Source organism: Borostomias antarcticus, assembly GCF_949987555.1.
Source record: "Borostomias antarcticus genome assembly, chromosome: 23".
NCBI lineage: Eukaryota > Metazoa > Chordata > Actinopteri > Stomiiformes > Stomiidae > Borostomias > Borostomias antarcticus.
This window is the reverse complement of record NC_140256.1, coordinates 5112663-5139642: the sequence shown is the minus strand read 5'-3', so window position 1 is coordinate 5139642 and position 26980 is coordinate 5112663. Positions and strand designations below refer to the sequence as shown.

The window sequence follows — 26980 nt, the reverse complement described above, 5'->3', positions numbered from 1 at the left end:
CCTCCTCTGCGCTCAGCGTGCTGACCCCCCCTCTCTCCTTGTGTGTCCCCAGGACTTTGCCAGCACCATCCCCGGTCACGGTGGCATCATGGACCGCTTCGACTGCCAGTACCTCATGGCCACGTTCGTCAACGTGTACATCGCCAGCTTCATCAGGCGAGCATGATCTTTCCTGTATCCCCGGAGAACTTCTTACAACCGACTAATGAAGGCCAGAAGAAGAGCGGTTCTACCTTTCGGTGGCGGTGTTGGTGACCTTGTTTCCTCTTCTCTCCCCAGGGGCCCCAACCCCACCAAGGTGATCCAGCAGCTGCTGGCGCTGCGCCTGGACCAGCAACTCTACATCTTCAACTCTCTCAAGACCCACCTGACTGAGAAGGGCCTCCTCCAGGCGGTGGAGGAGGCAGCAGCCTAGAGCCCCGGCAGCAGGCCGTGCGCCTGGGGAGAAGAGAGGCAGCCGTCTGCCTGGAGGCAGGAAGTCACGGAGGTCTGGAGACGCCTGGCGCGCGTGTGAGCAACACATAAGAGGAAAGAAAAAAAAAACTAAAGCCTTGGGTCATTCCATGTTGTGTGTGTGAGTGTGTGAGTGTGAGTGTGTGTGAGTGTGTGTGAGTGTGTGTGAGTGTGTGTGTGTGTGAGTGAGTGAGTGAGTGAGTGAGTGAGTGAGTGAGTGAGTGAGTGAGTGAGTGAGTGGGAGAGAGTGAGTGTCATAATGTTCCATTTTTCGTCAGTGTTGCAGAGTCTGTCTGTGTTACTGTATCTGTTTATTCTATAATTTCAGCCATAGGTCCCACACAGTGATTTCACGTTGTGTCCCACGATGTCAGCTGTACATTTCTGCCCGTATACAGCATGTCCTCTACCTATTGTGTGTGAATATTTTATGGTACATATTATATTTTTTACTTTGTGTTTTAATGCACTGCTCAACATACTCACACTGTGTCCTCCTCACCCCGATTCCGTTTTACTTGCTTCTTCTCTTGTCATTGTGTGTATTTATATATCTGTGGTTGTGGTTTTATACGGTTCCATTGTTGACCTTTACCTGGAGAAATTCGCTCACTGCTGTAGCCATGTATCATGCATACCTGTTTGTTTGTTATTGTTGCTCTGTGTCGGCCGCCATGCATCATTTCAAAGCCTTTCACACGCAGCCAAGCTTTCTGCCCGAGGCCATGTGGGGGTTGGGCCCTAGAGGGACGTGACACTGCTAAATTGGGAGCAAACAACCAGGGATTTGGCAGGATTATTTCATATGTCATTAGGGAGTTTAGAAAATCCAGTTCAAGGGTAAACCAGTTCCTGAAGATCAAAATTGGTTGCAGGATGTAGATGTTTCGATGTTACTGAAGGGAACACATTTTAGAGCCAAACTGCCTGCCTCACGGCAAAACTATTGTGATTCCCTGTTGGTGACTGAGGGAGAAATCAGAGATGTAGAGAACATTATATGAACATTGTCTAGAACAGTTATTTACTAGACTGTTGTTAAGGGTCCCCTCAGATTAAGTGTGCCTGTTGATAACTGCTACTGTTCAGGATCTTATAAGTAGAGGCGACAAAGGATTCACGGTGTCATGTTTACATCCTAGTTTAAAGAAAATGCTCAAAATGACTGCTAGGGACTGGTGTGTTTTCAACTTGTGCACCTTAACTGTTACTGAGTTACAGAAATGTTGAGAAAGTGTTGAGGTGAGGGTATTGTCCTGTCCAAAGCCCATTGGAATGGGTCCATCACTGCAGTATTTGCCAACATGGCAAACTGACAGTTGGTGCACTGCAAAGTCTGCTCCTGTCTCAGCTGAACTATCACTCTCTGTCCACTGGGTTCATCTGAATAGGCCAAACTCTAAGGTGATCTCTTCTGCCAATAGAGTACAATTTAATAGCATAGATTTAATAGCATACAGTACCTTACTTTACCAATGACCAATTTGTTGCCAATCGATGTTCTGATGCTACATGCTACCACATGCTACATGCTGCTATGGTGTATTTGTCAGTTGCCATTGTTGGGATGGAGGGACTTCAGTGGTCATGCCAATCATCCAATCATAAATGGTTCCGTTTGTTTGCATCCAGTGTTGTGTTCATTTGTGCTAGTCTCAGGAGCATTCTGTCTGGAGAGATGCCACTGTAGCTCGGGGGGGGGGGCTAGATGTACCACTGTGATGAGTATGAGGTCAGGGGAAGTGTTTCATTAAGGAGAGTATGGGTCTGGCCCACCTGCTGATCATCTCACCGCTGTCCTTGTCACACCAATCACACACTGCCGACATACCATCATGTCAATCATACATTCATGTCGCGCACATAACCTGTTATGTCTGGATTGAAGAATCACGAATGAATTGTCTATTGTAACTCATGAAAATGTAAAAGGATAAGGGTTACAGTGATTTGGATGAAAGCCAAAGCTTGTGAATCCTCGCCTTGTCGGTCCAGGAGAGAACAAAGCAGTACGTCAACAAGATCTTCACTTGAAGGGACACTGGGAGGATAGAGGGGGAGGTCAATCTCACAGTAACACAATGGTTCTTTCACTGTATCTCTATCCAGGGGATAGAGAGGGAGGTGAATCTCACAGTATCAGAATGGTTCTTGGAACCACATCAGCAGCTCTAGGCATACATAGCGTGTGTGTGTTCCTCATCCTGCCTCGCAACAGTATCCCCACCGATTGGGAAGGTCAGAGGTGAATCCTGGAGAGAGCCACGTAGGACCACTTCATGTTAATACATCCATGATCACACACAAACATGCTACAAATACATACAGTTAAACTGCTTTTTTTTGTCTTCATCTTACCGTGATTGTTACTTTGTTGACTTCTAGAATAGTTTTTTGTTCGAAATATGGCTAAAATGTCCTTTTGTTTATTCACACTTCACAGATTATTTAAGACCTATTCAAGCCATCGAAGACTAGAGGAGCAAGCATTGTTCAAGTAGAGAAGTGTCACTATTTGCTCGTATTGCTGTGGTACCTGATTAGTTTGTCTTGTACTCCCTGATATAGGCTGTTCTCTATGTAAGCTCTTGTGCGCTAGAAGCTATTGTGTGCTACCTGTTGCTGTACAAGTCCTGGCAACAGAGAACATAATATTTTGATGTCTCATGAGTGAATGAGAGAAGTACTGATAGAAAGTCATATTTCAGACAAACAGCATCTCAATAGATACTGTAAGTTGCATCAGTATATACTGTACAGTAGGGGCCCCTGGGGTGGTGTGAACAGGCCATTATCTGGGAAGTTCCTTCCAGGCCTCTGTCTATATACGAGCCACCACTAGAGGGAGCTAAAGCTATTACATCTGTTTGATGGAGAGCTTATGGTCTATGAGCCTTGCACTTAAGGCAGGGAGGTCTTAGCTTATTTTCAGTGCTGTCGGATACATTCCATTCCCCAAGGTCAAAAGGGACCTGCTATGGGATAGGTATAACAGATAGGATAAGCTACTCATCAATAAATTAGTATGAATGATGAGCAGTTTACCTTCCAATATTTCTACATTTTTCCTTGAATGCGGCTGCCCAAAAGACCTCTGTGCAATTCTTCTGAACACAATTCTATTTTTACTTGAAGATGACTTTTATGACAGAATGTATGGGAGATCTGCCATGGTTGACTCATGTCACTCATCCACTCCCCCTATGGGTCTAATTGAGCTTCTGTTCTTAGATTATCTACGGTTTATGTTTTATCATTTTTATGATTATACAATTATTATTGAATGGTGCAATGTATTTGTGTTCAGTTGTGTTTGTTTAGGAAATGGTTAAGTTCTACCTTTTGATAATGCTAAAATGTGCTTTGCCTTTGACCTGTTCATTTGTTAGATGACAATAAAGAGGAAAACTTGACGTGGTTGGGATGTTAGTCTTCTTCCTCTGTGTGTCTTTGAACTTCCTTCTTCTATGTGCTGAGTACTAATGTATTTTACACAGGGTCAGGGATCCTTGCAGCTACCATGGTTTTAAACTTTCACTTGGGTGTTTTTATTCAGTTTTGATCTCTGATAAATAGATAGGCCTACTTATTTTGTACATAACAATGCACGTGGAGTTAGATTTTTATTGACAGTGGCTACAAACACTGAGACCTGTATGTGTGAGCTCTCCAACGACACACTGCCTGTGCCTGCATGGCTCCAGCTACCCAGAAACGAAACCCACTTCCTTCTTACACAGAAGGTAGATTATCCAATGGTTTACTGACACTGGTGGCTGGATGTCATTTGAGCTAGAGCTGCCCACAAGCTAGACTCTCGGGGCTATATGACCCTACTGTACTGTACATTAGAAAGCTACTACAAATACCTACTGTGGAGGGTAGTAGACCAGACATGAAAGGACATGTTTTGAAGCCGTTCAGGAAAGAAGAAGAGAGATTAGTACACAGGAAGTAGGAAACGAGATACAGAAAGGTTTTAGTGTGACCGGCTGGAGAGTTTAACCAAAGGCTTGAGTGTTCCTGTATGTGTGCGTGTGCGTGTGTTTGTGTATGTGTGCGTGTGTGTATGTGTGCGTGTGTGTGTGGTGAGAGAGAAAGAAAGAAAGAAATAGAGTGCGTGTGTGTGTGTCTGTGTGTGCGTGTGTGTATGAGTGAGATATTGACCTTTCTTATGAGGCAAGAAGTATGTCTCTCAAGTTACCTCGGAACTGGGACTTCAGTACCTTCAAGGCTGAGACAGCCAGAATAGGTAAGCCAGCACTTCACTGCAGTCTGAGTGACCTGAACTTTATAATGCCATGTCTTTGGTCCATCATGGTAGAGAGTAAAGTGTATCTGATTGTACTCAATGTTTTTAAATACAGTACATGATACAGTTGTATGTTTTTGTATGTGTGACTGGACTTTGGGCTTGAAGAGATTGGACTTGTAGGTGTGATTTTTTATGTCAGTCAGAAGGTTTGTGGTTGGTTGGTATGTGTGTGTGCCAGTAACAGACTAGCCTACAGTACAGTATGTACAGTAGCATACTTAGTTCTGCAGTAGTTTCTGCTTGTTTTTTGTGAGAAAGGAATAGAATGTGCGTCAGCAGAGAAATAACAAACCCACAGTTCATATAAATACTATCTAACAAATACGCTAGGTTTACAAATGCTTCAAGCTTGCTGCCTGAAAATGTGGTGATGTTGCCAAACGTTGTCTGAGAAATGGGCTGGGTACTTCTCTCATTTCACTTGCAATGTCTTGCTTAATATTACAAAAGTACATATCAATTGTACACAAACACAATTCATTTTTAATGGCTCGCTGAGTAATGATTAGGCCTAATGATTATTTTTGCTTTGTAGCAGCAAGGTTAATTCATTGCTGTAGAAGTTTAATTGGCTTTGAGCAGGAAGTTGATGAAACATCAAACAGGTGGATATGACGCAGCTTTGTGTGTGCGTGTGTGTGTGTGTTTGTGTGTGTGTGTGTGTGTGTGTGTGTGTGTGTGTGTGTGTGTGTGTGTGTGTGTGTGTGTGAGAGAGAGAGAGAGGCCTGTTGAACTTCCCTATATGGCTGCTCTAGTTTTCCAGGGGCAGTACACCATGTGCTGTAGACCATGCTCAAACCAACAGACAGAGGCTTCACCCCCCCCCCCCCCCTCCCACACACACACACACACACACACACACACACACACTTACCATACACTTCCTGCCTACTATACGCTCACACCCCTCTACCATCCAATCACATCTTCTCAACCTTACCAATTAGCTAGGACTAACCATATAGTATTTTCCCACACCTTCCTAATTGCCTTCATTTAATCATTATCATTGTGTTATGTGTATCAGAGAAGCAGAATCAGAGAGTCCGTTTATTGCCATTGTAGTTTTTCAACATACGTGGTGCATACCATTGAGACGACATTTGACAAGTGGCAGGGACGTGCAAAGACAGTGCAAAGGGCGAGTACAAAATTATATTACAAAAGTACATATCAATTGTACACAAACACAATTCATTTTTAATGGCTCGCTGAGTAATGATTAGGCCTAATGATTATTTTTGCTTTGTAGCGGCAAGGTTAATTCATTGCTGTAGAAGTTTAATTGGCTTTGAGCAGGAAGTTGATGAAACATCAAACAGGTGGATATGACGCAGCTTTGTGTGTGCGTGTGTGTGTGTGTTTGTGTGTGTGTGTGTGTGTGTGTGTGTGTTTGTGTGTGTGTGTGAGAGAGAGAGAGAGGCCTGTTGAACTTCCCTATATGGCTGCTCTAGTTTTCCAGGGGCAGTACACCATGTGCTGTAGACCATGCTCAAACCAACAGACAGAGGCTTCACACCCTCCCCCCCTCCCCCCTCCCACACACACACACACACACACTTACCATACACTTCCCGCCTACTATACGCTCACACCCCTCTACCATCCAATCACATCTTCTCAACCTTACCAATTAGCTAGGACTAACCATATAGTATTTTCCCACACCTTCCTAATTGCCTTCATTAAATCATTATCATTGTGTTATGTGTATCAGAGAAGCAGAATCAGAGAGTCCGTTTATTGCCATTGTAGTTTTTCAACATACGTGGTGCATACCATTGAGACGGCATTTGACAAGCAAAAAACAAGTAAGGAATAAGCTAAGAGAGAAGAACAATATACAAAAGTGGTGCAGTCGGGGGAGGGGGGTCAGAGGGGGACACAAGCCTTGTTCGAGAGGCTGATGGCCGTGGGGAAGAAGCTGCTTCTGTGGCGTGCAGACGTGGTCCTGAGGGGAGTGTGGCCAGGGGCGGGAGGGGTCAGCCGTATGCTCATCCATCCTAGTTGATATAATTCAAGTTGACACAGTGGGCTACATGTAAATCCAGACACACAAACAGGCTGGGTAAATGATCAGAGGTCCATAAGTGGTCCCCATATTTTCAGAAAGTCATCCCCAATATTTCTCCAAATATAAGTGCACTTATGTATCATTCAGAATAATCTTGAACAAGCTAAAGGTTTTAGGACTTTGTTGTTTCCAGTTGAGCAGAATGCATTCTTCGCTATGTAAGATATTAAGCCAATCCTCTTGGTAGATGTAGGGTCTAGTGTACCTGTCCAGATCTGTACCAAAAAGGTACCGTCCAGGTATAATGTCCAGTGGAATTTCCAAAACGTTGAGAGTCAGATCATGTACCAACTTTTTAACTTACTACAGTCCCAAAAAACATGCATAAATGACCCTTTACATGATGTACAATGATGACAATTAGGGGATGAATTAGGATACATTCTACACAACCTGGCTGGGGTAAGGTAGGCTACACCCATGTACATACATTTATAATTCTGTTCAATTATCTTGTTACAAGACAATGAAGTAACACATTCTTAGAAATAGCCTAGTGTTCCACTGCTCGTCACTAGGATCACATCCCAGATCCGTTTGCCATAATATCTTAAGTGGGATAAACTAGGAAGTATTATGATCTAGCAAAGTATTATAAATTAAAGAGATTTTTCCTTTAAGTGGTCTGGTCTTCCCGGAATCTCCGCAATACTAGACAACCCCAGATATAGTTGTTCTGTCCTTTCCAATGTGGTGATTAAATGGCGAATAAATAAACCAAACCTGGAGTTTTTCTGGAAAGCAATGACATAATTGCTTCCAGCACCTCCTTTGCTTACAGCTGTTCCTTTTCATCTTCAGAGATTGATGGCAAAGATGTCTTCTCAAGGAACATATGAAAAACCTGCTTGATGCAAGCTCCTTTTGATTGAAAACATCTTTGAGGTTCCTGTGGGGACTCTTGGGGCTGAATCCTCCGTTGGGCCTTTCCATTAATGAGCTTCCTTAGAGCTGTGTGTGTGTCTTCTCACCGGGTGTGGTGTCGCACATGACTGTGTGTGTGTGTAGGCGCTCGTACAAAGCTTCTTTGATGTTCCAATAATCAAAGGAAGATGGTGTTAAAATAGCCCCAGGATGTTGCTGTAGAACTTCCTGTTTATCTGTCCGTGGCCATCGTCTTCTCCACTCGTCTTTCTTCTGACCTTAGAGGTCACGATGAATTTAAGAACAACTGAGCAAACATGGTCTATCGCAATCGCCCCATCTCTCTGTTCATCACCCCATCCTTTCTTTCTTCTTCTGTCCCCACTGGGACACATCTCGTCCTCCATCCCTTCATCCTTATCTCTTTCTCATCGTTTTATCTTCTTCTATACCTTCTACTCAATTATTGCATCCTACCAAATGCCACAGTACCAATATTTTATATGAAGTATTGACATGTTATTTGAAGCACTGGCATGATATTTTTGTAATGTTTCAAGGGTGATATGAGGGAACATAAAAGAGTGAATTGACAGTTGAGAGCATTACTGTTTTTCCTGAGTTGCGCTTTCACATCGGTGCCCTTCACTATGAGGCCCTGCTGTAGTAATAGGTCACTATTCCTTATATGGAACGATCACAGCCATGATCGGAAGTTTCAACAGGAAACATGTCAGATTAAACAGATGGATCTACTCTCAGCAAGTTTTAGAGATCACACTACAGTAACCTGCAGTCAGACTGATATGCAAATCGACAGAAAAGAGGAAGTCCCTGGGCAAATAAATATACAGTCTTAAAATAGTGGGGCAAATAGTACACAGTAGGAGAGTTACATACATAGAAGGAATACAAAAAAGTTATGTAGCAAAGGAGAAGCTCCTGTGCTAGTCCCTAACACTAGTCTCCCCTGGGCGTGGTGGTGGTGGTGGCAGCACGGTCCAAGAGTGTGATGCCAGGGGAGGGCAGTCCTGGTCCTGGCTCGCCTGGATCTCCTCGGACCATGGAGAAGCCCGTGAAGGCTGGTTGGCTCAAGAAGCAGCAGAGGTCCATTGTAAAGAACTGGCAGCAGCGCTACTTTGTCCTGAGGGGGAGCACACTGACCTACTACAAGGACGACAAGGAGAGCCCTGTCCAGGTAAGCGGGGCTGGGCGGGGTTAGTGGCTGTGGTGAGCCTGCTTCTCAAAAGATTTAAAAAACCTATTATTTCAATGTGATTCTCAGTGGTAGCGGTTGAAGCTTTATGTATTATTCTATCCTGCATGTACAGTATGTTTGGCGTATTGAGCTGTCCGTGTCTGTCTCTGTTGGTCCCCGTGTGTCCAGGGAGTGATCCAGCTCAGGTTTAGTAAAGTCAATGAACTCCCACTGAACACAGACGACCCCGGGAAGTTCCTGTTCGAGATCATACCACGTAAGTAAAGATTCACTCTCTCTCTTTTCTCTCATTCCTTCACTCTCTCTAGTGCTTATTTCCTTGTTGTAGCTCTCTCTTGCTCTTCTCTCTCTTTTTCCCATCTCTCTCTTTCTCCCTTCATCTTTCTCTTTCTGGTCCATCTGTGGTGGGGTTGGGGACTCATCCAAACCAGGGCCATGCCCTCTCTCTCTCTCTCTCTCTCTCTCTCTCTCTGTTCCATCTGTGGTGGGGTTGGGGACTCATCCAGACCAGGGCCATTCCCTCTCTCTCTCTCTCTCTCTCTCTCTCTCTCTCTCTCTCTCTCTCTCTCTCTCTCTCTCTGTTCAATCTGTGGTGGGGTTGGGGACTCATCCAGACCAGGGCCATGCCCTCTCTCTCTCTCTCTCTCTCTCTCTCTCTCTCTTCCATCTGTGGTGGAGTTGGGGTTCTCATCCAGACCAGGGCCATTCCCTCTCTCTCTCTCTCTCTCTCTCTCTCTCTCTCTCTCTCTCTCTGTTCAATCTGTGGTGGGGTTGGGGACTTATCCAGACCAGGGCCATGCCCTCTCTCTCTCTCCCTCTTTCTCTGTGTCACAGGCAGCAGTGGAGATCGTGTGCGCTGTCCTTATGTTTTCATGGCCACCACCCAGACAGAGATGGATGAGTGGGTCCGGTCAATCCGCAGGGTGATAGGAATGCCTACTAGTACAGGTACAGAATACTGATTTACTCCTGACTATAAACTTGCCTGGCCAGCTCAGTCGGTAGAACATGCAAATCTTAATCTCAAGGGCACAGCCAAGCATTTTATTGTACATTGTCTCCATATAATGTACAATATACTGTATGGCAAATATTCCAGATTGATTTATTTTGTCTGATTTTATATTATACATTTGCATGGGTAAGCTTGGGGGCATACACTGCACACCACTTTAATAGACTGTAATATATATTTTGTTATGGTACAGACATGCTCTGTCATGTCGGACAAAGAATGCTGCCCTCTCTCCTCATTCAGTCTCAGTTTGTAAGGTTCTTGATCATCCAATTGAATGATCTCCCTCACTGTCATACACCTTAGTGTCTTCACTCTCTCTCTCTCTCTCTCTCTCTCTCTCTCTCTCTCTCTCTCCCGCTCCTTCCCTCCCCCCAGTGTTTGGGAAGAGCCTGGGTGACACGGTGGCATACGAGCAGCGTTTCGGCTCTCACATGGTGCCCATCCTAGTGGGGAAGTGTGCGGAGTACATCAGAGAGCACGGTCTGAGCGAGGAGGGCATCTTCCGCCTCCCGGGACAAGACAACACCGTCAAGCAGTTCAGAGACGCTTTCGACGCCGGAGAAAGACCCTCTTTCCCAAGGTGACTCTCTCCAAACAGGCCTGCCATGTAAGGGCTTCAGAGGTGGTGGCTCGAGGTGGCAGGTTTTATTTCAGTCTGCGAGGACAAGGAGAAAACGAGATGAATCGAGAGATGAAGAGAGGCTGATGAAGCAGACGAGAATCGCACTCTGCTGTGCAGCTCCTCACCACATCCTGTTACCCTGAGAAAGAGAGAGAGAGAGAGAGAGAGAGAGGGAGAGAGAGAGAGTGAGAGAGAGAGAGAGAGAGAGAGAGAGGGTGCAGTGTTACTCAACACCACAGCAGGCAGTGTGATACACACGCAAGCATGCGGCTTACCATTGTTGGGCAAGCTACTGAAAATTAGTAACTAGTTACAATTAGTGGTACTTCTTTCAAAAGAATTACAGCATAAATATTACTGCATACAGAAAGTAACTAGTTACTGGGGAGAGTAACTTTTGTGTTACTTTTCAGTTCTCTTATTAATGCACACGCTATATTATTAATATTATTTGTATTATTATTATTATTATGTGTAGCCTAATGCTTAACCACGGGCACCCAGCTTTCAATGGGTTAACAATAACTCCTAGGCTACCTCATCTCTGGCCAGTGACCTACAACATTCCTAGCCTTCAAACCAATGTAGGCCTACCTCAAGAGGAGAAGCTTCTCAAACGTTTGATCTGATAGCCTACAGTATACAGCATGTTAACACATGCTAACCTCTTTGTCTATGTGATTAAAAGTACTGGTACAAACAAAAGAGCAACATAAACGATCCACATCAGTCCACATGTGGATAAACTAGAATAACTGTGACTGCCTGTTCTCTTCATGTCCTGTTTGCTGTTGTTGCCTGCAGTGACACAGATGTCCACACAGTGGCGTCATTGTTCAAGCTGTACCTGAGGGAGCTGCCTGAGCCTGTGGTACCATGGACCCAGTACCAAGATTTCCTGGACTGTAGTCACCACCTGGACCCCAATGGTGCAGCAGTAAGAGCACCTCTGCACTCACATTGTCTGTGGTCATCTGAATATCAAAGTAAAAGTAAAAGTTAGCTTTATTCGTCACATACTCCATACTCCACATACTTCACAAGTATGTGGAGTGAAATGTTTTTGCTAGCCCAAGTGTGCTTAATAAGTAGGCTAGAGTAACAAAATAAAGTAAGTAAAAAGGTGAAATACAATATATACAAAACAAAATACATAATAATACAAAGATATATAGATGAATTTTACAGTTGATTTAAATAGCTAAGTATATACAGTATGTACTGTATATTCACATGTGTATACAGAATGTAGGCTACAGTACAGTAGGCATGTGTATACTAGTGAGTGTAGGCCCAGGCAGTGTCCTTGTTCAGAATTCAGATGACCTGAGCGTAGAAGCTCCTCTTCAGCCTCTCTGAGTTGGCCTTGTGGATGCGGCACCTTCCCAGATAGCAAGCGGATCTGGGCCATATATGGGCCGGAACTAAGCCACAAGTGCCAGATCTGGCCTGTATATGGCCCTGATCGGATTGCTGTCTGGGTTCTCCCTGACCGCAGCAGAGAGAAGAGTCTGTTGTCCAGGTTGGCTGCAGGTCTTGCACCGCCTGGTGTAGATGTCCTGGGGGTGCAGGAGTGCACCCCACCTGTGATATATTCTGCTGATCGTACCACTCTCAGCAGGGTGCTACTCCCATACCGGCTGGCAGTGATGTTCCCAGCCAGGACCCAGATAGCAAGCGGATCTGGGCCATATATGGGCCGGAACTTAACCACAAGGGCCAGATCTGGCCTGTATATGGCCCAGATCCGCTTGCTATCTGGGGATGCTCTCTGTTGGAACTCCAGCGTATCTGGGGAGACTCTCAAAGACACGCCTGAGGTGATAGATTGTCTGCCGTGGATGTATTTTTTCTGTGTTTGGACTGAAACTGGGTATGCTGTTTTCTCCTATCTCTCTTGTCCAGGGTCGTGATAAGTTGGAAAAACAGATCGCTCTTCTACCCAAAGATAACTACAACCTCCTCAGCTACATCTGCAGGTGAGCTGAGATGCGCACAGAGCCTGTGGTTTGAACAAGGTCATACTGATCCACTGGAGGTTGGTTCCTGCCCAGATAGCAAGCGGATCTGGGCCATATACAGGCCAGATCTGGCCCTTGTGGTTTAGTTCCGGCCCATATATGGCCCAGATCCGCTTGCTATCTGGGTGGCATGTTCCATTCACAGCTTTACATTACATTACATTACAGTTATTTACACTACATTACATTACAGTCATTACAGCTTACCATTTGGACTCTGGATAAATCTGCTGTCTCGTCTTGTCGAGCAGGTTCCTCTATGAGGTGCAGCTGAACTCCAAGGTGAACAAGATGAGTGTGGAAAACCTGGCTACAGTGATTGGGATCAACCTGCTGAAGCCCCAGATAGAAGACCCCGTCACCATGATGAAGGGTGAGAAGATCACGGAATGACTGAACATCTGTATAACTACAAGGCTGCGTTCATAAACCACTGCCCAGATAGCAAGCGGATCTGGGCCATATACAGGCCAGATCTGGCCCTTGTGGCTTAGTTCCGGCCCATATATGGCCCAGAATCATTACACATCTGCTTGCTATCTGGGTGCTCTGCAGTAAAACATACAATACAGATGCATATATCCACATAATAAACTGTACTTTATTATACATGAAGTACAGTTGTACTATAGCATGTATATACTGTATTATAACTGTATTACAATGTATGATATGATGTACTAACATGCTTCATACTATCATCGGTCTCATATTCAACTGAATATCAGGAAAATATAGAATTATGTGAATAGACCACATAATGGAGACATTCAAGTTTTCGGAGTGTGTTAGACAACTTGTTTTCTTCTGTGTGCCTCCCAGGAACTCCTCAGATCCAGAAGCTGATGACAGTGATGATCAGACAGCATAGCATCCTGTTCCCAACCTCTAAAGATGTGGCTCCCTCCCCGCCCTGCAAGAAGAATAAAAGCAAGAAGAAAAACGTTCCACGTAGCTTTGTAGGCTGGGAGGTAACAGCCAAATACACTACATATCTCATAACACACTGCAGCACTGTATGTATGTATGTATGTATGTATGTTTATACTGTATATCCATGCATAGACTGTCAGAAATATAACCACCCAGAAAAAATGACTATTTTATTTTGAATACCACTTCAAAAAGACAGTCGCGTTCACACACCAACGGCGGCAGCTGCCATGCAAGGTGCTAGCCTGCTCATTGGGAGCAATTTGGGGTTCAGTGTCCTCCCCAAGGACACTTCGACATGTGGACAGGAAGAGCCGGGATAGGAACCGCTGACCCTGCGGTCATTGGACGACCCGCTCTACCTCCTGAGCCATAGTCGCCCCTGCATGCTGTAGTCTAATTTTAACTGAAGCAGCTGAAACTTGTCATCCCGAGAGAAGTACTTGTACTGTTTGTAGCCAAGTTACAGCGTAGAGGCTCGTGACCCATACAGACGCTTGACCACACTTGCTCTCCGCTGTGCCTCCCCCCCCCCCCCCCCCCAGAGTGAAGTGCTCTCCTCATCAGAGTCCCCAGAGGAGGAGGAGACGGACACAGACCCCTCTGACACGGTCCACCCCCAGCCCTCCTCTCCCTCTCCCTCAGACCCTTGGTCCGAAAGCCCACGCAAGCGCACCCAGACCCTGCCCAGCCTCATCGGCCAAGTCCCGGGGCGAGATGCCCTGTACCGGTGGAGCAGGATGCCAGAGGTGAGTGAGGAGAAAACGCTCTCGGAGGACATCTTCAAGATCCTGGACCTCCACGGCCCCATGTTCGGGGGGGCTCAGAAGGGCAAGGAAGGGCCGGACAGATCCACAGTCAGAAGAGGAAGTGATGTCACAGCTAGCTTTGGCGACAGCCCCAAACCCAGCGGTGATCCAGTGTCCCAGGTCCAGACGGTGTCCTATCAACAGAACCCCACAGTCATATCTGTACCAGTGTTATGCCCCAGAAGAGACAGCCAGGCTGACAACCAGGAGATCAACTCAGAGCAGCTCATTAGCAGGTCTGTACCACAGGCAACACGAGTATACAGTACGTGAACACACACACACGCACACACACAAACACACACACACACACACACACACACACACACACACACACACACACACACACACACCCAGACAGCAATCCGATCAGGGTCATATACAGGCCAGATCTGGCACTTGTGGCTTAGTTCCGGCCCATATATGGCCCAGATCCGCTTGCTATCTGGGACATAGTCACATCTCTCCGATCTCCTGTCCCGCAGCCTACAGCAGAAGAACAGCCAGCTGAGCACCACAGTGGCAGAGCTGCATGGCGCCCTGGAGGCAGAGCATCACCGCGCCGCCGCCCTGGAGGCCCAGCTGAGGAGCGCCGAGCGCGGCCGGGACGAGGCCCAGAGACGCAACGCGGAGCTGGACAGGGAGATCCAGGCGCTCCTGGCCAGAGAACCACGAGCCCCTACATAGAACAGACTCTACAGACCAGAGATCCCACAGAGCTCTCTGAAGACCCTTCAGGACTTCTCCTCACTGTCGACATGGCTGAAAGTAGATGCCTGTTGTCCTCCTTCATGGATACTTGTCCCAATTGTCACTCTTTCAAAGCTCAGTCCGGGCACAGAGAATATTTGTTTGAGGAGAAAGTCTTATAGCTAGCAAGATCAGCTATCGATTGCCTTCATTTTGCTGTTGTACATGGATATGAGAATGTGTTGGATTGAAAAGTTGGATCTTGCAGTGTCATATTTTTTGAGTAGTTTGTAACCATGCAACATCTGGTACGAATTTGAGCTCAGCAGGACAGGGCAAAAGGTCAGTCTAATACTAAAATAGATATCATTCCCTTTAGGACAATTAAACGGCAATAGGATGTAAAATGGTCAATAACATTTTTGGAACGGTATGTACATTTCATTTGAACTCTGTCAATATTTTGTAGGAATGGTAAATTAATAAAAGGAAGGAATGGAAAATGATTGACTTATACTGTTCATTTCAATCAGAGAGGGGAGGGAGAGAGAGAGAGAGAGAGAGAGAGAGAGAGCAAAAAGGAGAGAGTATAGAGAGAAAGGTCCAGTCTTCACACAGATGGAGCTCGTGAACAGATAGTGGGTCAAAACAGATAACATGTAGGTTAGGGCAGGAGAGACATGGTTGGAATGCTGGCTTGTGTGCGTATGTTCCTGTGTCAGGAAAAGTTAGAGTGAGCAACAATGCTGTTATCAGGCCTCCTACCAACCAGCGGAGAGGTGGAAGGGACTTAAAGCAGAGAAGACTTGTGTAAGACAGAGCAAGTGAGATAATAAAACGTCTGTCAACTGTCATCCTGGCGGGTGATTGACAGGGGAAGGAAGAGCCGGTTCCTTTCCACAACTCTGGCTTGTCAATATCAAGAGTTCTTCGACGCAGGTCAGAGACAGAAGCTCTGGAATGAAGAACGTTGTGCCAGAGACGGACGCCGAGATTCTACGCATATGAAACGAATTTACAAGAATGCATAATCCAATGCATTAATGACTTTGTTTCTCGTGGGCTACTGTTTTAATACTGTACATGCTTATTTTTCTGTGTTGAGTGGTAGCCTTCAATAGGATACCACAAGAATCAAGTATGCATCTGCTTGTTTAAGTTTCAGGTCTAGCAGATAATGATATATAGGCTATATATTTTTTTTTTCATGTCTTCATGTTTTCATCATGTATGGACACTTTCATGGGAAAATGTATGTATGATGCTGATGTAAGAATAAAGCTAAGATACATGTAAGCAACACCAATACGTTTCCTGCAGATCTTTTTCATATCGGTAATTATCACATCGAAGAGTGTATTCATAACATTGGAAATCATGACATAATTAATGTTCCTTGTTTTGGGTCAATTACACATTGTAATCATGTACCAGTGCTCTCCAAGCCTGATTTAAGAGAGGACAAGGGTCTGACCCTCTTTGAAGTGTCGAAACAGACCAAAAGACTGTGTGAGAATGGAGAAAAGGGTTGCTGTCGCTAGAGAAGAATTCTCCCTGGACTCATCCAGGAGGACTCATCCCTGACACCACTGCTAGTCAGTCTAATCTGTCAGGAATGCCTTCAGGCCGCCGTGCGCGCGCGCCATTCTGGGGCATGGAATCCGCCGCGTGGCCCATCTCGATCACAGCCTTATGGAGGTATGAGTGCAATCCGGGGACATGCTACTATACGGTATGTCCTGTGCCGTCATGAGGAGGTGCCCCCATGGAGCCTCTGGTCTCCAGATAACCCACTTCTGACCCCGCTTTGACTTTTCGGTGAGGTCGGCAGCCAATCAAAACGGGACGTCCACTCCAGTGTACCATGTATACACAACACGGGAGAAGTGCTGCTCACCTTCTTTCCTTTTCAGTTACTGTGACTGAAACTATTAGTATTTCAGTATCATGAGGTCGTTGTTATAAAACTGCTAGACATACAGGAATTTCTCCATTCTTTTCATGAGCTATTTTGAATATACTACAGACTGCAATATCAGACCAATATCGCTCAGCCCTGTCTATTAGCTTTCACACCTCATTACATTCCAATTTAACGTGGCCAGGCCCAGTCACGTATCCTGTTGCATTCAGAAAGATCAGTAGACCTTCTATGTATTTTGTCAGGCAGAAATGCTCAATAGAGTAGATCTCTGCCTGTTTAACTCCACCATTTACAAAACAAATAAACAGATGAACAAGAAGACCATCTCTGGTGCTCCCACCCAAACAAAATATTGCTTCCACAAGGAAGAGGCTACGGGAGAATGTTTACAAAATCCTCATTAAGGAAGTTGTGAGATAACAACACTCACGCTCATGCGCACACACACACACACACACACACACACACACACACACACACACACACACACACACACACACACACACACACACACACACACACACACACAGTGACAACACAAGTGCTGAGAAATGCAGAGCCTACCATATCATACTGTAGATAAGGAACAGAAAGAAAGAGAGTGAGCAAGAGAGAGAGAGAGAGAGAGAGAGAGAGAACAGAGAGAGAGAGAGAGAACAGAGAGAGAGAGAGAAAACAGAGAGAGAGAAGAGACAGAGAGAAGAAGCGTAAGAGATGCCTAGGTTGGATGAAGCAAAGTCACGGCCACCCTCTTGCTGGGAGCCCAACTCTTTAGAAAACAACATGAAAAGGTGTGCGCGAGGACAAAGGGCTTGAGGTCTCGATTGGGAACAGTTTATCTCTGCAACAAGCGACACACACACAGAGAGAGAGAGAGAGAGAGAGAGAGAGAGGAGCACAGACCGGCAGAGCCATCCTGAGGAACTCCTGGGGTCAACAGCACCTCACAACCAACAGGGAACCAACAACCAGCTACAGTAGGATCAACAAGAACACACATCTGCCTCCACCTGAGCTCAACTTCAAGCCAACCCAAGGCTCTCCTCATTGGACTGTCCCTGTGGATATACAACGACACAGCGACCCGTCTCCATGGCCAACATCAGGGTCTGGAGGTTCCCCATCACCCAGAGCCTCCTTCCCCTGCTCCCCTTCATCCTGCTCCTCCAGCGGGGCCCTTTCTCAGCCCAGGGAAGCCCCATCCCCCTCATCCCCGAGAGGCATCGCCTGGCCCCGGCGTTTGCCGACGGACACGGGGGGGTGGTGGACCCCTCTCTCTTGGAGCAGGACAGCGAGGTGGACATGCAAAGCTTGCTGGAGAGCCTAAGGGGCCAGTTCCTCCACACCTTCAACCTGTCTGGGCCCCCAACCGGCCTGGGGCCCCCTCCTCCCGTGGCCCCCGGCAGCGCCCGCGTCGAGCCCCCTGAGTACATGATGGAGCTGTACAACCGCTTCGCCAACGACCGCACCGCCATGCCCAGCGCCAACATCATACGCAGCTTCAAGAATGAGGGTAAGAAACCTCTGTGCGGTTACCTGTTCTTACTTGATAGCGCTGTGTAAAGTGTGCACAGTGTGACACAATTCTGACTGTAGTTTTTCATTAGCCAGAGAAAATTGGAAGTTTTTTCAAAAGTAGAATATTGTATGTACTTGTTCTGAAACAAAAGCATGACTACGATAGTCTCTGTGTACATATTCAATCACTTTCATATCTCCAACACAAGAAAATATTTTAAATATTTGATTATTGGTCAAATGGAGATACTGTAGCAAAAAATAATATCATAATATAGGTCAAATGCTCACTGAATCTTATGAGAACACAAACAAGGTCAATTCAACTGTAGATTTCAATATTGTGTGAATATTAACGTTTTAATGACTAATACCAAAGAATAGCCCTCCCTGGGTTGTATTATACTGAAAAGTGAACACAGCTCAATGTTCTCCAGCATCTCTCAGAGCCTTGATGAAACGGTGTGTCCGTCTGTTCCTCTCCCAGACTCCTCTCCTAGCAGCGTGGGATCTGAGGGCGTGAGGCGCCACCCTCTCGTCTTCAACATCTCCGTTCCCAGCCACGAACACATCACGGCGGCAGAGCTGCGCCTCTACACCCTGGTCCAGACCGACCGAGACCTCTATGCCGGCGTCGACCGCAATGTCACCGTCTACGAGGTGGAGCAATGTGACGGGGTTGACAACAGCACCAATCAAGGCGACGCCCAGAGAGGCGGAGGAGGAGGAGGAGGAGGAGGAGGACGACGGGTGGAGCTGGTGGAGCTGGCATCGCGACAGGTCTACGGCACTGACAACGGCTGGCAGGTGTTCGACCTGACCGCCACCGCCCAGCGCTGGAGTAAGTCGGAGTATGGCACCACCCACAGGCTGGAGGTCCACATCGCAAGTCTGGCGCTGGAGGAGGCAGAGCGCTCGGCCGCGGCGGGTGGCGAGAGGGAGGGAGGGCCGCCCAGAGGGGACATGCAGATCGACACCAGCCCGGAAGACAAACACAAACCCCTCATGATCGTCTTCTCCGACGACCAGAGCGGAGATCACCGGGACGACAAACGCGAGCTGAACGAGATGATCAGCCAGGAGACGTCGGAGGCGGTGCTGCAGAACAACCTGGGGCTGGACTTGAAAGGGCTGTGGGGGGAGCTGGGCCGGGCTGGGCAGGAGGAGGAGGAAGAGGAGGAGCAGCAGGACGAAGAGGCCCTGATTCAGATGCGCTCCAACCTGATCTACGACACGGCCTCCAGGATCCGCCGCAACGCCAAGGGCAACCAGTGTAAGAAGCAGTCTCTCTACGTGGAGTTCAAGGACATCGGCTGGGACAGCTGGGTCCTGGCGCCGGCCGGCTACGAGGCCTTCGAGTGCAGCGGCGTCTGCACCTACCCGCTCACCAAGCACGTCACGCCCACCAAGCACGCCATCGTCCAGACGCTGGCTAGCATGAAAAGCCCTCAGAAGGTGGCACGGGCGTGCTGCGTGCCCACCAAACTGGACCCCATTTCCCTCCTTTACCTGGACGATACCGGCGTGGTGACCTACAAGTACAAGTTCGAGGGCATGGTGGTGGCGGAGTGCGGTTGTAGATAGTCCCCACCACCCCCCCCCCACCACCGCCCCCCCCCCCCCCACCCCTACCCCCAGTCCATGGAGCCGCAGACCGAAGAAGGATGTTATTGGTGATGTCAGAGGAAATTACTCATTTGAGCTGAGGACACGCTGAGGAAGAGAGTTGTTTAGTATCACCAGGAACTGAATCTCGACAAGAGAAGCTAGAGGGACAGCCTGAGAGAAATAAGATAAACTAATAGCTGACAGATGTGGGCCACTGACCACAGTTGAAAAAGAGTCGACGACGCTATTGGGACGTAAGCTATTTGTGAACTCCTAAGAGAGTACAGTTTATAAATTGTACATATATATTTCAGGAAAAAAAAGAATATTTTCTTTGTACAGTTGTATCATTTTCGCTAGAGAAGAGAAACTCGGACCATCGCCCAGACCCAGGGTGTGAGTTGATAGGCCCGCCGGGACCACATGGAAGCGCTGGCAATTCTGCTCCTCTGACACTCCTGTGTCTTCCTCTCCACTTATCTGTGGCCTCCCTCCAGCCCCAGCCCCCAACCTATCACGCACAGCACCCAGCCCCCGGACCCAGCATACAGCACCCTAACGTTAGCACCCAGAACGCAGGAACCAGCACCCAGAACTCAAACATCAATCAGCGCTACGTTGCCTGCCTCAGTAGCAGCCGTCCTTAAGGGCAGCACCAAACTGAATGGACCTTCATTCTGGCCCTGGCCCCCTGGCCCCCTGGCCCCCTGGCCCCATGGACCTCTGGCCCCCTGGCCCCTGCCACTGAGGCAACGGGCAGGGGTCACGGCGGTGGGGTTATCTCCCCTCGTCTCCCCCCGTTCCCTCTTCAGCCGCAGTCACATGCCGCGCGATCCGTGCTCTCCCGCTCCCCCTCGTCGTGGCGATAACAAGGTGTCCGTGCTGAGAAACATGTGTGCCGCCACTCAGGGATGAAGGACCGGATGCCAGTCCAAGCAGCCTGGGAGGTGCCGGGGCAGGGGAGGGGAGGGGAGGGGAGGGGAGGGGAGGGGAGGGGAGGGGAGGGGAGGGGAGGGGAGGGGAGGGGAGGGGAGGGGAGGGGAGGGGCTGTCTAAATTCCAGCCAGTAAGACTCTGGTTCAACTCACTGACCTACCACCACAGTATGTGCTCCATTCACCCAACTCCACCACCACTTCTTCTCTACCTCCACCTCCTCTCTCCTCCTCTCATCATTCACTTTTAGGGTAACGTTCTCTGTTTGGACTGTTCTCAAGGCATGGAGGACATGGGTGTACAGACTGTGTATCTTCACATCCAAAGAGTCTCCAGGTGGAAGACATGGTTCACACTGGGTGGGCCCCTGTCCCTTCCCAGATAGCAAGCGGATCTGGGCCATATACAGGCCAGATCTGGCCCTTGTGGTTTAGTTCCGGCCCATATATGGCCCAGATCCGCTTGCTATCTGGATTTGTTCTTTATTTTTGATTGTGTAATACAGACAGACCTCTGCTGCTTGAATTATTTTAAATCTATTTATTTACTAATTTATTGTTTTTTTTACTATGACAAATAGAGAATGAATATGTAAAATTTTATAATGTGGATATAACATATATATACACGTCATGAACGTAGTCTCATTGTCTGTTTTGTGAAACTTTGTTAAGCGGCAAGAAAACTCTTCATTGACTTAGAGAGCTTCACAGTTTTTCATTCTGAACAACAAATGCTTTTAAGGCTGCTGCACACAGACTTAAACGTCTGTCTTCAATTCACTTTTCCAGACAAGACAGATGACATTTTAAAGGTGCTATAGATAACCTATTTATGTAGACGAATCAGTCATCACCCTAACGAAGGCTTATTGCTGAAACTTTGATTATTTATTAAAATCACAACAGAGGAGAAAAATTGAGTGTGCGACTTTCTTTTTTTACTGTAGACGAATCATAAAAAAACAAAGAACTCTATGACTCCTCATCGCTCCTGACAGAGATGCCGTGTGCTACCAATGTCGTAATGCTATTGGCTTACAGGCTTGTTAGAGGGGGGAACCAAACCTCAGACATCTCACACAGAGATAAACAAAACATTCATTTTGGACCCATCCACATGTTTAAAATGATTCATTCATAATCAATATATTTTTTAGGAGGGGAAGAGCACTAATTTTATTCTGGACCTTTCTAAAAGCTCTGTGGATGTTTTTATTTATATTTGTATGACTCGTCTACATAAAAATTTTATCTATAGGCACCTTTAACTTTCCCTCCCAATTATGCTGGGAAGTGGCTGGCAGGGCCTGGAGTACACAGACCACTGAGTACTCCAGTATCAGCTCACAGGCCATAGTTTACACATATCAGGCAAACACAGAACCATGGGAAACCGACTGGAAACCCTGCTAATGAACACAATGGATGGTCTGACGGAAGGACGCTCACCATGATGATTCGCAGACGCACACTGCCGCTGTGGAAAAACCTGCAGCTTTTTGTTTGCTTTAGAAAGGACCCCCCCCCCCCCCCCCATCTGAAAACATGCCTCTGTCTTGCTGGACTTTTGACTGAAATGAAAGCAGCAGTGCTGTCCAAGCAGGCTGAGGTGCTCCTATCATTTCCCTGTACCAACACACAAGGAATGTAATGCAATAATAATGTAATGCAAATAATGTGAATAAATACTAAAAAAAAAGAAGACTAAGCTCCAAATGTTAAACAAACTTGCTTATTGCTGTGTGTTTGCTCATTGTTGTATTTTACTACCACAGTTGTCGCATAAAGCATTGTTGACCAACAATACCCGGCAAACAGGAGCTGGTACTAGTACACTGGCACACAGCCAAGGGCCCCAGTGGAGTGGATGGCAGGCCGTGTTGGCATGGTATACCCCTCCTTGAGAGGGCTTGCGTTGGCCATGTCAACACACTGAGGGGACACACGCGGAGGGACGGAAACAGGAAGAGGTGCTTTGCTCTTCCAAGCAGCTCCAGAGCTGTAGAGCACGGCAACACTGCCTGTTCCACCCTCGCGATAAGGAGGAGACATGGCGGAGTATACAGGGACACAGCCAGAGAGGTGGTCTTACTAAACGCTTAACATTTTAACACACCTAGAATTTACATCTGAAGTTGTTTTACAGTCTAACTGGAATTATGGGTATCTGAGGTTATGAGTACCCAACTTTTATGTACAGTAAAGCAGATAATGTGTGTGTCAGAGAACTGTTTTGGCAAGGCCACACTAATGACAAGTGAATGTGATGTTTTGCAGTGATGAGAGAGGGGAACTAAAAGTGGCTGCAGAGCAGAGGGCAAGGACCCCAGCCAATCAGCGGATGTCAACAGGCCTGCGGACCAGGCTCAGTGAGTAGGCTCGCTAATTGAATATTTACAGAATTGCTGAAAAAATACAGGTCTGGCGACCATCATCCCATGGCCACAATTTAGTAAATATGTTGAAATGGGAAGTTGTATTACTGATAACACATGAATGTGGTAAAAGATCTTACATTGTCTCCTTCCCACGTGACGATACAGTCGTACGATCATGAAGTAACATATTATTGTACATTAGTATCATCAATATGAATCTTGCTCTTTGTGCATGGTTGGATAGATATGTCATCTGGATAGAATTGATTGAAGTACTCTTGTATGGATTTGGGTGCATATAAAGGGAGTTAGTGGAATTACCAATTTACACATCTATGAAAACGACCTACAGAGTGAAAGTAACCTACAGAGAGATAGAATAGACTAGAATATAATAAAACGAGGTTGGATAACGGGGAGAAAGGTGTGGACTGTTGAGGGGAGAGAGAAACATACAGACAGAGAGAGGGACAGGTGGAGAGGAGAGACAAACATACATAGAGAGAGAGGTAGATAGGAGAGAGAAATACAGAGACAGAGAGAGAAAGAAAGAGAGAGGTGGAGAGTAAGGAAGTGATATGTAAGGAACCATCGAACGTGAGTATTTACATGTAGGAAATCTCCTAATTGGCCTATAATCACACAGGCACAGGGGAGGCCTGGCGTACGCCGTAGGATGCTGCCCTCTATTCAGCCTGCTCTGTAGCACGCTGATCCCAGAGATAGCTGGCATGCTTGTGAGAGGCCAGTTGTCTTGAGGAAGCTGTGCATAGGTCACTGCCACGTAGAAATGCCGTGCGGCAAAGCTACAGTACGTGTGTCTGCGTTCCCCAGGGTTACAGCTGGAACCGCCCCTTGGCTGGAATAAACACCACACTGCACACCCAGCGCACAGCTTATTCACCAACTGGAATGGACACGCGCTGACTGTTGTATTTCACGGGGCACGGGGTCAATCAGTTTCTACTACACTTTCTACACTGTCACACAACCTCCTGTTCCTACCATCAACCAACGTTATAGTGATCTTAAATTGATAGTGAGAATGGGATCTATGTGTGGTGTGTGTGAGTGAGTGAGTGAGTGAGTGATTGAGAAAGAGAGAGAGAGAGACAGAGAGAGAGAGAGAGAGAGAGAGAGAGAGAAACCAAAGCCATAGCTTGGTGTAGGATATGACTCAGTGATGACCTCTCGTGGTGTTTCCAGGTATTTCTGGACACTGGACACTGTTTACATCTGCTGTTTACATTCACTGATAACATATTGTACGATTGTCAATTTTTACACATAAAAGAACATGCTTATCTTGATGCTTCTCGAGACGGTCTATTACAATTCTGGGGCCTCTTCTGTTAAACATTTACATGCTCCCACTAGCTCAAATTATGGAAAACAACAAAATATGTTACCATAACTACACAGACGACACACAAATTGATATCACCATATCACCAGGGAACTATAATCCCATACAAGCGTTGAGTAAGTGCATTGAACAAACCAACGATTGGATGTGCCAGAACTTTCTTCAACCAAACAAAAACAAAACTGAAGTAATTGTCTTTGGAGCCAAAGAACGATGATTTATGTCTCAGCAACAACTGGTTCTTCATTCGAAATGGGTAATTTTGCATGGGAAATTATTCAAATGAAATTCAAAACTTCAGAAGTCGCTGATGTGTCTGATGTATGATAGTATAGAAAAAATAAGAAACGCACATTCAGGTCTAGATGTAAGGGAGTACAACCTTTCAGCCGTAGCCTTTGTCACAGCTGTGTCTGTATGATGAAATACAGCTGTTAAAACTCACATATGCCAGAGCATAATACTTCTCTGATTGACTTGGGATAGATGGGAGTTTATTGCTAAACCACCACACACTCCTTACACTGCAGAAAGAGAGGAAAAATAAGTATGACCTTGACCAGAAAAACACCCCGAAACCATTTCATCAACCAGTTCATAATCATATTAATATACACTTTTACTCACCTGGGACCTTAGTTACACATATCCATACAGTATGGTTGTCAGTATTTCTCCTGAAAGGTACTACAGTATCACTGAGTATCACTATCACATCACTTGTCACACACAAGTTAACACATCTAACAGCAAAATGCTTTATGTTACAGGTTATGTTATTGTATTGTTTTGTCTTGTGCTTTGTGTGTGTGTGTCTCGTCTTGTCCTGTCCAGCTGCAGCCAACTATGTCCTGATTGATTGGTTAACAGCATTGGTTAACAGCACCTGAGTCAAGTGGTGGGGCTGGGTTACTGTACAGTTTATACTGTATAGCTGGTAATAATGGATCAGTACAGTGTGATTCTAAACATGCTTTAGACCTGACCACATTATTTTTGTCAGTTGTGTTGTTATCCTTTTTTTGTCATGTAAAAAAACAAAACAGCAATTCTGTGTGTCCGTCATTGTGTTGCGGCATTCAAGCTGGTTGCAACACTTTATCTGCTGCATTCCTGTAAAAGGCACTTCTTATTAAAAGCCCCTAATAATGACTAACATAACTGCTTCCTGTGTCTGACGACTACATCCCTTGCACCATAATTCAAAAAGCCCCCAACTTATTGAGAAGTTCTATGACATCTGGTTTGTGTTTGGCTCTGATGGTACAATCCTAATGGATATTTAACAGTGGATGGGAACCTAATGTTCAGGTTACTCATATCCTGGAAACCACAAAAACTAAACGAGAGAAACCTAAACCTACTGCATGTGGGAAGCAATAACAAAGACTGGATTTCATTATCTCTCATTCAAATTGTTAAACTGCACCAAAATCAAAAAGGTGCTACATGTATTCCAGTTTTGTGCAATATTAGGCCTTGTCCCAGAGGAAAAACCTCAAAGAGTTTAGTATGCACTGTATAATATTAAAACAGACCACAGAGACAAACCAATAGATAGCAGAATATGGTACAAACACGACAAGCTATACCAGAGGTTCAATCAATCAATCAATCAATCAATCAATCAATCAATCAATCAATCAATCAACCAATCAATCAATCAACCAACCAACCAATCAATCAATCAATCAAAGCTTTATTTGTATAGCACATTTCATATACAGAGGTAACACAATGCGCTTTACAGAGAACAAGGGAGGTGGGCATAGGTCCCACCTCTACATATTCCAGAGGGAAGCAAAAAAACAGTATCACGCAGGGGCCAGAAAAGTGAACTGTAAAAATTCTTCCCTGACCCCTCTCAACGAGACGATCGAGCCAGCTCCTGGAGTATGTTGTGTGAAGAACACATCAGGACACATCAATGGCTCATTCAGACATCACAGGACAAAATACAGCACGACCCCCATACATGTGATTTAAGTCTTTTGAGATATTATTTTGAACCACACACTGATAGGATAATGCAGTATGGTAAAAGCAACTTAAGGAAGCCTCAAATGTGAAAAGTTTGAATTTAACCTATACGTCCTTGCATGTCTGTATTACTGTAAGCAAACAAATATACTCAAATGGGTACACAATTAAGAACCATAGATCTGTCTAAGCACGCCACTGGACAAGCAGGTTTTAAATGTAGTGTGTTACAACACTACTGTTTCTGTGCC

General features: G+C 46.1%; 3 protein-coding genes across 3 annotated transcripts in view; all 3 read left to right on the top strand.

Moving 5' to 3' along the window:
- Window positions 1-3809, top strand: part of cds2 (CDP-diacylglycerol synthase (phosphatidate cytidylyltransferase) 2) — a 16048-nt gene extending 12239 nt beyond the window's left edge. The window contains exons 12-13 of the mRNA XM_084457071.1: window positions 53-156; window positions 280-3809. Of these exons, the coding sequence (XP_084313197.1) occupies window positions 53-156; window positions 280-415 (240 nt within the window). The 3' untranslated portion in view covers window positions 416-3809. The remainder of the gene's footprint in view (window positions 1-52; window positions 157-279) is intronic.
- Window positions 3810-4641: 832 nt separating this feature from the next.
- arhgap25 (Rho GTPase activating protein 25) lies at window positions 4642-15437 on the top strand (the record flags this gene model as incomplete). Its single annotated transcript, XM_084457590.1, has 11 exons — window positions 4642-4705; window positions 8702-8904; window positions 9094-9185; window positions 9764-9873; window positions 10319-10523; window positions 11370-11502; window positions 12471-12544; window positions 12838-12959; window positions 13409-13557; window positions 14065-14564; window positions 14814-15437. The coding sequence occupies 11 exons, from the start codon at window positions 4642-4644 to the stop codon at window positions 15013-15015; spliced, it is 1854 nt and encodes a 617-aa protein (XP_084313716.1). The 3' UTR covers window positions 15016-15437.
- Window positions 15438-18034: 2597 nt separating this feature from the next.
- Window positions 18035-20044, top strand: bmp10 (bone morphogenetic protein 10; the record flags this gene model as incomplete). Its single annotated transcript, XM_084457445.1, has 2 exons — window positions 18035-18455; window positions 18948-20044. 2 exons carry the CDS (start codon window positions 18035-18037, stop codon window positions 20042-20044), a joined length of 1518 nt encoding a protein of 505 aa, XP_084313571.1.
- Between the last annotated feature and the right edge of the window lie 6936 nt (window positions 20045-26980).